Source organism: Lygodium microphyllum, chromosome 16 (genome assembly GCF_053477565.2).
Source record: "Lygodium microphyllum isolate KBCC chromosome 16, Lygodium_microphyllum_v1.1.10, whole genome shotgun sequence".
Classification (NCBI taxonomy): domain Eukaryota; kingdom Viridiplantae; phylum Streptophyta; class Polypodiopsida; order Schizaeales; family Lygodiaceae; genus Lygodium; species Lygodium microphyllum.
This window is the reverse complement of record NC_141150.1, coordinates 135,648,600-135,658,476: the sequence shown is the minus strand read 5'-3', so window position 1 is coordinate 135,658,476 and position 9,877 is coordinate 135,648,600. Positions and strand designations below refer to the sequence as shown.

Below are 9,877 nucleotides of genomic sequence, written 5' to 3'. Positions count from 1 at the left end.
GAGAGGAAGAGAGAGGAGAGAGGGGAAAGATAATATAAATTTTAAGAGAGGAAAAGAAGAAAAAATGAAAAATTAAAAGAAAGGAGTTAAAAAAAGAGAACAAAGAGAAAATAAAAGGAGAGAGAATATAAACATAAAGAGATTTATATATAGAGAAAAGATAACAATTTACATGTAAATTTACATATTTTAGGAGAATTATATATAGAGAAAAGGTAACAATTTACATGTTCTCTCTCTCTAGAAGGGGAGAGAGAGAGAGAGAGAGAGAGAGAGAAAGAACATGTAATGTAAAGAGAATTATAGAGATTGGAAAGATAAAATTAAAAAATTAAAAATAAAAGAAAAAGAGAAGGAAAAGGGAGGAGAGGGGAGAGAATAAAAGGAGAGAGAAAGAACCAAGAGAAAAAATAAACTAAAATACAAGGCAAAAAAAGAGAAATTTAGACGATGAATTTTGGAGAGGAAGAGAGAGAGTATAAATACAAATATTAAAAATAGAGAGAAAAAAGAGAAGATAAGATTGATTATTAAGTGAAATTGCCATGCAATTTCACTTGCCCCTAAAATTCCGTGCATGCAAAGCACACCCCCGGAACACAAGTTTTCAATAAATGTAAAATTTGACCTAACAATTTTCATTTTTAACCACAAGCTAGCATATAATAAATTTTCAACAAATCTTAAAAGACACTCTTGAAGTTTTTAACTTTTCTTTAATTAAAATTACACTACTAATCATTTGATATTCAAAATCTAACTTCAAAACCGAACACTATACTTTCAAAATTCATATTTATTTGAAAATAACATTTCATTAAATTTCCAACAAATCTTAAAAGCAGCTCTTAGAAGTTTTTACTTTTTCTTAGAAATAAATTACCGAAGTCAAAACAAGATTGAAGATTCTTATAGTATTCCTCTCCACTTTTCCTTGTTTTGAGCAAGAAAAGAGGAGGGGGGATTAAAGGACCAAAAAATTGATGGCATTAAGAGGCTGATGCTACTTGGTCTAGTTCAAAGATGACTTCTTGATACTCCCAATACCATTTAATTCGATTCACAGCATTCATGAGATTTATAGCTTCACTTGGCTGAATATAACAATATTGTTCATGTTAGTATTGGAGTGTCCCATTTTGAGGCAATGTATAGCCATAAGGTTCCTCTTCTATCCATCATTTCTCATGAAAAGATCAATCATCGTGGAAAAGAAAAATTAGAAAGAATGCATACACTTCTTTAATAATGTAAGATCAAACTTAAAAATGCTCAAAAACAAATGAAGCTATTTGCTAATAAAACGTCCAGTCACTTTTACAACCCACACATATTGGGCTTAACGGAATGCCTGACATCATGCGATGCATTTATAACCCTTTTTTTTCGGTCTATAACCCTCTTGCTTTTAGTAACCGTTTTCGACAGTTAGGCTCATAGACGGGTGGGGGGGGGGGGGGGATCTATAAAATCTCAACACAGGTTTACACTTTAACCCAACCCTTACAATCTCGATTTTACATATCCACCACAACAATCGCGTCCTTCCACACTTGCTATCCATACTTGTTGACTGTTACTGCTGTCAAGTGTGTAAAACAGTGTAATTCGAAGATGCCCGTCTTAACAGGCAATCTTCTCTGTTCACGTAAGTTCCTCATACGCACACAGAGCTATTAAACACCCCCTCCTGTCCCCCTTTACTTCTCAAGGCATGTTCACACTACCATTCTTTTCCCAAAATGTCGACATTTATTAGTGGGGACATGTTACATATAAGACAGGACCCCCAATTATCTTGTTATTATACCTGGTCGCAGTCTTGACTTTGCTTGTAGAAAACTCAAAATCCAAAAACAAGCAAGCTCTGCGTGTAGCCCAAAAATTCCATGGTGCGAATCTCTCTTATGGCATGTGGATCAGTTGTGCATACTATCCACATCTTGTGATGTATCTTTCAACATAATAACAAGCTAGCCCATCGTATACGAGGGTCCAGGCAAGTTGATTACAGTGCTTTTAACTTTGGTCATCATGTTTATGCTATTCGTGATTCCCTGAGATCCAATTCCACTATCGCGAAGCCCCTGAAACAAAAGAATTGGCATATGCTATATTGGCATTAATGGACGCCACATATCAATAAACGGTGTCTACCAACAGAAGCCAAGAGGGGAGATGAACCTGGAAGGGGAAGTGGTCAGGTCCACGAGCAGGGGCAGAGTTAATCTGAACAGTTCCAGTTTCCATTGCATCGCTAATCATGATCGCTTTGTTTATATCCCTTGTAAACACACAACCCTGCATTCAAGAAAACACCAACCAAAGTTTTGAGCTCAAGAGGAATATCAAAGACAAGGACATTATTGACCAGCAATGAACGTGGCAGGGATACCTGACACACTACATATCACAAGGTAAGGAGGGATACCCGACACTACATATGACAAAGGTGATTAACAAATTCCGGAAAAAGTAACAGCAACAGATAACAGGCATCCAAAGATAAAGTGCGGTCATTCTACAGGAATTCGTAAAAGCAAGACAGTTCACGTTCACATTGCAAGGACCAGAACATATACCTCCGTGATCAATCATAGGGACATTTGAGCTTGAGCCTTAAAACTTTATAAACAAGTTACTCGTTAGAATGGCATATGATAGTCTAAAATTGAACGCCTCTAGGGTCCACACTCAACAGTGACATATCATCATCTAGAATGTAAGCATAAAATCATGCAGACATGCATGCACACAAAATAAAATCCCACCTGCAAAGCAAAATTGTTGGCATTGCAATGGTGAATTCCCTCCTCAACAGTGCTGATCCTTATGACTGGGAGGACAGGCCCGAAAGGTTCTTCCCATGCAATCCTCATATCAGGCCGAACATTATCAATAAGCAAGGGCCAAATCAGGTTCCCATCTCTTTTGTACTCCTGAAAAAAAACTTACGTTACAATACAATCCTTGGAATGACCAGCCCTGCAGAGGGGAGACTGCACATAATCATTCCACGACTCAAAAATTTCTAACCGCAACCTTCTACAAGTACTTGTTTGACCAACCTGCATATCGGTTTACAAAGCTACAACATGCTTGAAATATGCAGGCCTAGGCACAATATTTACAGTAACTGTTGACGTGTTGAAGTTGGTTAGATGACATGACCTTATGTATGTACCTCCAGGTACTAGCTTCTTGGATCAGGAATAACTTTCAGCACAAACTTGTGGACCATGCTAGGGGGGAGTAGTTTTTAAACTGGAGACTTGCCAACAAAAGTGACCCCTCTTCCATAGTTTTGAATGAGATGCACACAAATTGAAAGGCAAATTCCAACCTTTTCATGTACCATCTGTTGCTGTACTAGCATTCACCAATCAACTGCTCACAGGTCCTGTACCCTATCTACTACAATGTGCACACCAGTAAAACCCAAACCAAAGGAGTCATCCATACCTGGCAGAAAGTAGCTCCCTTCTCCTTTGCATCCGTGACCAACCCTTCTATGAACTTCGCAGATGACTCACTCACAACAGCAGTAATGTCGCAGTCATCTTCTGGAGCACCAACAGTCAGCTTACTCATCTTTGAGACAACCTTCTGGACTAGTGCATCTGCTACTGCTTCCATGACCAAAACTACTTTCACAGCAGTACAGCGTTGACCACTGCAAAGCAACGCCACAGAGCCCAAATGAAAATAAGAAAGGTTACTTTTAGGTGTCAAAAGTGCAGTAAAGGATAAGGTAAAGATCACATTTGATTGAGAAAGTCATGCACTTAAGGACACCGATGCTTCATGGCACCTTATTTGTCACCAAGACCTGTTTTTCCAAGTTCAAGATTAACATGTAATTAACTCCTAACCTTTCGGTCAGGCAAGACACATTGCATGAACTGTGCAAGACATGGACAAGTTCATCAATGGCAGGGGTTCAATAGTTGAGAGCTAGAGATTAATGGGTTATTTAATGTGCAAGTGCATAATTGTTTAATGTAGAAGTGCAAAGTGCACATCTAAAAGACTGGGGATTGTTGAACCTTTTTGCAAAAGTTAGATTTAAAGTATTAAAATTGGGCCGGAGACCAAAGTTTGGACCACGATACCCAATTTAATGATTGTACATATGCCTAGTAAACAGTAGGAAGGAAAAGAGAAGTCTCGAGTGTAAAGCTGCACCTGTATGAAAAGCCACCTTTCACAATATTCCCAGCTGCAAGATCAAGGTCCGCATCCTCAAGCACAATACATGCATCCTTGCCACCAAGCTCCATCTGAAGAGGTACCATTCCAGCTTTCTTTGAGATAGCAATACCAGTATCACCTCCAGTGAAACTGCCGACATAAAATGCCAATATTTCAGGTTGACCTTTCAGAATCCTGCACTAAAACAAAGGAATAAAGTCACCTCATTGGAAAGAGGTCAATCACCTTATGCAGTTGACTCCTGGATGCATGGTGAGAAAATCACCAATCTCAGAGCCTTTACCAGTAATGCAGCTGATTAAACCCTTGGGGAATCCAGCTAGATGGAAGCAGTGAACCATATGAAGCCCAGCAACAGCTCCCTGCCACAGCAAGAGGTGATAATACAAATTTTATCAGTATTAAGAAATTCAAGTAAGATGATCAATCACAAACTATTTTAAAAAACTTAAGCTTACTTGAGTTGGTGGCTTCAACACCACAGCATTTCCTGCTATAAGGGCAGGAGCAATCTTAGAAACTGCCAAATTCACAGGATAATTGAATGGTGGAATAGCCAGCACAACTCCCAAAGGTATCTGCATGGTTTATAAAGGTGTAAGAACCAGACAGATCAAGCCAGCAACCTTCAAGTGTAAACCTTATAGTCATTCAGACACGTATGATGCAAACACCTACGGCAGATTCTAACAGAATCATTGCAGTCAGAAATAGTAACAGAATATGGTTGAAGTAAAGCCTACTGGTGGTTTGCAAACTACAACATAGTAAGAACTAGATCTAACTCAAAATGGTCTTTAAAAATGGTTCACCTAGTAAAGATAACAACTCAACCAACTCCACAAGAAGACAAAATGTGACAGATGGCATTCAATACATGTTTGATGAATTTCCAGACAAACCATGGGACATAGTTGCTAAGCGATTAGCAAGCACTAGTACAATTGCCAAAAAGTTGCACCTTAGAAGCAAGGCATAATTTGTTTCTCTCATTTCCAGGAAAACTGTCAGAAGTGAGCAGTTTTCCTTCTGCTAAAATCCTGACTCCTTCCTCTGCACAGTAGGATATCAAATCCCCTGATCGGACTACCTGTAAGATGGTAGACAGCATGAGTTGTGCCAAAGCCAAAGTAAGAAAAGCAGAACTATATGAAATGTGTGAGTATCAAATCAAGCAACAATTCTCTTCCAATTGGTTTACCTACTTAACAATACCAACAGTATGCAACTATACCATTTCTCCACACCCCATCAAACAGAATCTAAAATGCATGAGAACCAAAGCAGACAACTGTACTCTTCCAAATCTGCATATCAACTAGATCGTATCAATGTTGTAAAGTATACCTTCTCTCCACAAACTAGAAGCATTTCAGATAGAAGATACAGAGCTCTGACAGAGCCTATGTTCAGCCCACATTTGTAATGAAGAACCATTTCTCCACACCCCATCAAACAGAATCTAAAATGCATGAGAACCATAAGATCACTACAATCTGCACAGAAAATATCTGATGACCTGTAAGTCGACCTGCAGTCATACAGGGGTATCCAACAATCACATCTGTCATTAAGTTTCTTCCTGTAGGGTCTGTGAACAGCTGATCAAACACATGCCTTGCAGGACAGGGTTGACAAACCTGTATCTGCAGAACTCATGCTACCTATCAGGCGGCATAACTGGCATCCACCTATGTCATAGCCAAACTCTCATACTGCCTCAAACAGAATCGTCAATCTGAGTTCTTGTGCTGCCAACGACTTACAGTTTCATTATCAAATCTAGCACTAGTATACAAGTTTTAAGGCACATAAATCCACCTCTCCTTATCGTAAGCATTGCAATAGATTGTAGGTGGCATATAAATCGAAGTATCTCCATAAGCCTTGAATCCATTCTGCTGGTTGCTCTTACATCTCATCTTACATAACAAAGGCCAATGACACTTATAAATGCACCTAATGACACTAGTGAATGCATTTTCCCTTCGATCTGCTTTCTGTGGTCCCTCTCCAGCATTAGCCTAACCATACCCAGGGTTCATTTACTATTCATATTGGCAAGAAGAAGTCTATAGATATATATGTAACAATTCGACACGGATGTAGATTGAGCATGTTCCCCTCACAAACAATGCTGATTCAATCCTGACCTCAGTAGCAGCATCCTTTCGAGGCTTTGCAATTTCCTTCACCAGGCATTCTGCAATGGGGTCCTTGTGCTGTTTCAAGATAGCTGCAGCCTTGTGTAGCGCTTCAGCTCTTTTCCACAAAGGTGTCTTTGCCCAAATCTTTTGGGCCTCTTTGGCACTCTCAAGAGCTTTATTAACCTCTTCCTGAGTACAAGCTGCATCAGATTTCAACAAGCAATGTCCAATAAGTCACGTTATAGAGTCTGAAATTTCGCACGAAGGACACACATGAAGCAAAAAGGAAGTGTTTTCTGCAACAACTGCATCGATTTATTAGAGCATCCCCGAATACGTCTTCATCCCAACAAAATTAGCACCTTTCACGAGGGTAACTGAAAGTTCGCAGCCGAATCTATTCTTCCGGATGCAAGCGAAGAGATAAAGTACCTTGAACCTTGTATTGAGGCTGGCGTGTTGCCGGATTTGTGATGGTCACAGACTTGCCGGAGGATGAGACTCTCCATTCGCCATCGGCATAGAATTTGTACACGCCTTTGTCGAAGATTTCTTGAAAAGGCCCCGAACCTGCCATGTGAAGGACACGGATACAAAAATGACCGGGGAGGAGCCTCGGGGAGGTGCTGCTGCGAAGCCGAAACAGAAGAACGGGAATGAACAATGGAGGAGCAATGTTGTTGCAAACACCGGTCGGTCTGCGCTTCGTGTCTGCTGGCCTTTCTCTGAGAAGCCACGCTAGGCTTTTATGGAAAAAGCAAAAGCACGGAATCCAGCACCTTTCAAATTTCTTCTCTCCGGGCTGCAAGGAAGGAGAGAGAGAGAGAGAGATGGTATGGACTATGAAGAGCGTGTATTTATTAGTTAGATAGATAAAGCCTAGCAGCAGCAGCCAAGTGGCAAGGATTTCATGTCGAAATAGTGTGGGGGCCCGGAGGGGGGGAAGGTTCAAGGGAGGGGGAAATAGGGCAAGTAAAAGACCGTAACGAGAATGAAATGAATTTTAGAAAGAAGAGGAGAGTCTGAAGCAGAACCAGCGGTAGGTAATAACAATAGCAAAGCAATAATAATAATAATAATAATAATAATAACCTTTTCCCATGTCCACGTGTATCTTTCAGTCGCCCTTTCTCTTGGAACACGTGGCATCCGCCCGCTTGTTGAATTGTGGACTCCGTCGCTGCGTTTCTGTGGCCGTAAATAAATATAATAGCCTTTTACCATGTCCACGTGTGTTTTTTAGTCGCCCGTTCCCTTGGAACACGTGGCATCCGCCCGCGTGTTGAATTGTGGACTCCGTCGCCGCGTGTAAATAAATAAATAATGAAAATGAATAAAAGGTTTAAGAAACACGCCGCTGCCTCGAGGCTCGAGCCTTGAAGGACTGCGCTCGGTTTCTGTGGCCATAAATGAAAAGAGGAAACCGGGCGCCTACTATCTGGCCGACGGCCGTGCTTTGCTCCTTGATGAAGGTTAGGTTGGACGTCGGAGCTGCTGTCCTTCCTTTTCAGCACGGTCAAAAGAAAGAAAGAAAAGGAGAGATTGAAAGCATGAAACACACCTGCTTTGAAAACGAGGCCCGCAACTTTGTCTTTTTGTTTGAAATATAACTCTACCGCATTACGAAAAACTTTGTGTGGAGGGCGTGCCGCCACAGCCACATAACTTTAAACTTACCTGCGGTGGGCCACAACTTTGGTAACAGCTAACCACATGTTGGCTAACCCCCACAACCAAGGTTGCCCAATGCCAAGTCCACTGCCCCGTTACGCTACGACTTGCTAGTTGCTAGCCCCGTTACGCTTTTAGTGAGCCTTGAATCTTGATTTGTGAGAAGGGCATGAAAGTTCAAGAAGTTGCCGCTTGAGATTGACTTTCCTTCCAAAACGTCAAGAAAGAATATCGAGTCCATGGTACATGTAACGCTACCCTAAAAGGGCTTCCACGTCAATGCTTCCAATACATACATGATTGACTTTCTTGTATCTCTGAAAACAACCAGTATACAAATTGATGCAAAGTCCAGAGATAATGTGTTAGAGAAGAGCGATGCAAAGTATAGAGAAAAGTCCACCATGAATGATGCAACAATTTAATGTCATTTGCACTTCTAGGGAAGATGCTTGCAGAACAGGGATAAAATGACTATTATCATACTAATTGTTGGATGTATCAACAAAGAGGTAAAGCCACGAGGAGAACAACTCTATTATCAAAGATAATGAAAAAGAGAAAGAACAAAATATAGACACATGGCCCTAAAATGAACAAAAAGTTTGATGACAAATTTCATCAACATCTAAGACCAAAAAGATGGTGCTATGTATAAATGCTTGATATACAATAAATAAAAGAGTTGAGTAAAAAGAGTCTCTGTTTGGGATGGTTTTTCAAGCTCTAAAGAAAGCTAGCTATAGCGCTAGCTATGTTGCATCACCTAATAGGCTAATGCACATGAAAGAGCCCGAGTAGGAGCACATAAGTGAAAGCAAGAGCTATGGCAAATGAAGCAAAGAGAGAGAGAGAGAGAGAGAGAGAGAGAGAGACTATATGTGGAAACTCCAACAGTCACAATGTATGACCAACCTTTCCTTATTCAATAGCCCCCAAAACAATAAAGAATCAAGCGAAAGTGATGAACATCTGCCACCTATAATGTATAGGTATGCGGTCACGATGTGTGTAGTAAATACAAGGTAGCATAGGCACATACACATTTACCCCCCAACAACCTCCCACTTAAAGGCAAATGTGTCTTTAGTGAAGAGAGAACAAGAAAAAAAAGCGACGAAGTATAAATGTAGACAAAGTACAACAGGATGAGGAATAGATGCATCTCATCCTACACCCATCATCTTCCTAAGGAAGGCAAAATGTTTGATTGAGAGACTTTTGGTGAGCATATCTATAGGATTCTCATCAATCAAGATCTTGACAAGCTCAACAAAACTTGTCCTCTATCACCTCTCTGATGAAGTGAGAGCACACCTCAATATACTTTGTCTTCACATGGAAGATTAGATTCTTAGCCAACTAAATAGTCTCCATAGAATCTGAATACAATATAGGAATAACAATAATACGATGGCCTAACCAAAGGGCCTCCTTACAAGCCTCAATGGGGCTACAATACACTCTACCTCAATAGTAGATAAGACTGTGCATTTCTACACCCTTGACATCCAAGAAATAACACCTCTATCAAAGGTGAAGATATACCCAGAGGTGGACTTCCTACTATCTACATGTCCTGCATTGTCGAAGTTAGTGTTACCCATGATTGTAGTATCATGGCCACCATAGCAAATGTACATATTTGTAGTGCCTTTTTCATGTACCTCATGATACCCTTCATAATGTCCCAAAGTTGTCGGCTAGGGGGTAGCCATATAGCTTTCTATGTTATCGTGGGGTGTCCATGGGTACTCTTCAACTTGAACACCCACTTTCATATTAATGCACGTTTCCCACTAGGCAAAGGAACCAAATCCCATGTATGGTTTTTTTGCAATGAATCA

At 40.4% G+C, this 9,877-nt stretch overlaps 1 protein-coding gene across 1 annotated transcript; it reads right to left on the bottom strand.

Moving 5' to 3' along the window:
• Positions 1-1,729: 1,729 nt before the first annotated feature.
• LOC148023472 (NADP-dependent glyceraldehyde-3-phosphate dehydrogenase) lies at positions 1,730-7,080 on the bottom strand. The gene is made up of 10 exons (XM_087696448.1): positions 6,792-7,080; positions 6,366-6,559; positions 5,174-5,302; positions 4,671-4,790; positions 4,438-4,574; positions 4,186-4,341; positions 3,463-3,673; positions 2,772-2,939; positions 2,185-2,301; positions 1,730-2,087 (listed from the first exon to the last, which is right to left on the bottom strand). The coding sequence occupies exons 1-10, from the start codon at positions 6,934-6,936 to the stop codon at positions 1,974-1,976; spliced, it is 1,491 nt and encodes a 496-aa protein (XP_087552574.1). The 5' UTR covers positions 6,937-7,080; the 3' UTR covers positions 1,730-1,973.
• Between the last annotated feature and the right edge of the window lie 2,797 nt (positions 7,081-9,877).

What these genes read in the sequence shown, in the direction of transcription:
- LOC148023472 (XM_087696448.1), bottom strand. Translation starts at nt 6,936, where the DNA reads ATGGCAGGTTCGGGGCCTTTTCAAGAAATCTTCGACAAAGGCGTGTAC. An exon ending in TGTTGAAGCCACCAACTCAA is followed by an intron (nt 4,575 to 4,670) that starts GTAAGCTTAAGT and finishes TTGCTGTGGCAG; the next exon opens with GGAGCTGTTGCTGGGCTTCA. An exon ending in CCAGGAGTCAACTGCATAAG is followed by an intron (nt 4,342 to 4,437) that starts GTGATTGACCTC and finishes TTATGTCGGCAG; the next exon opens with TTTCACTGGAGGTGATACTG.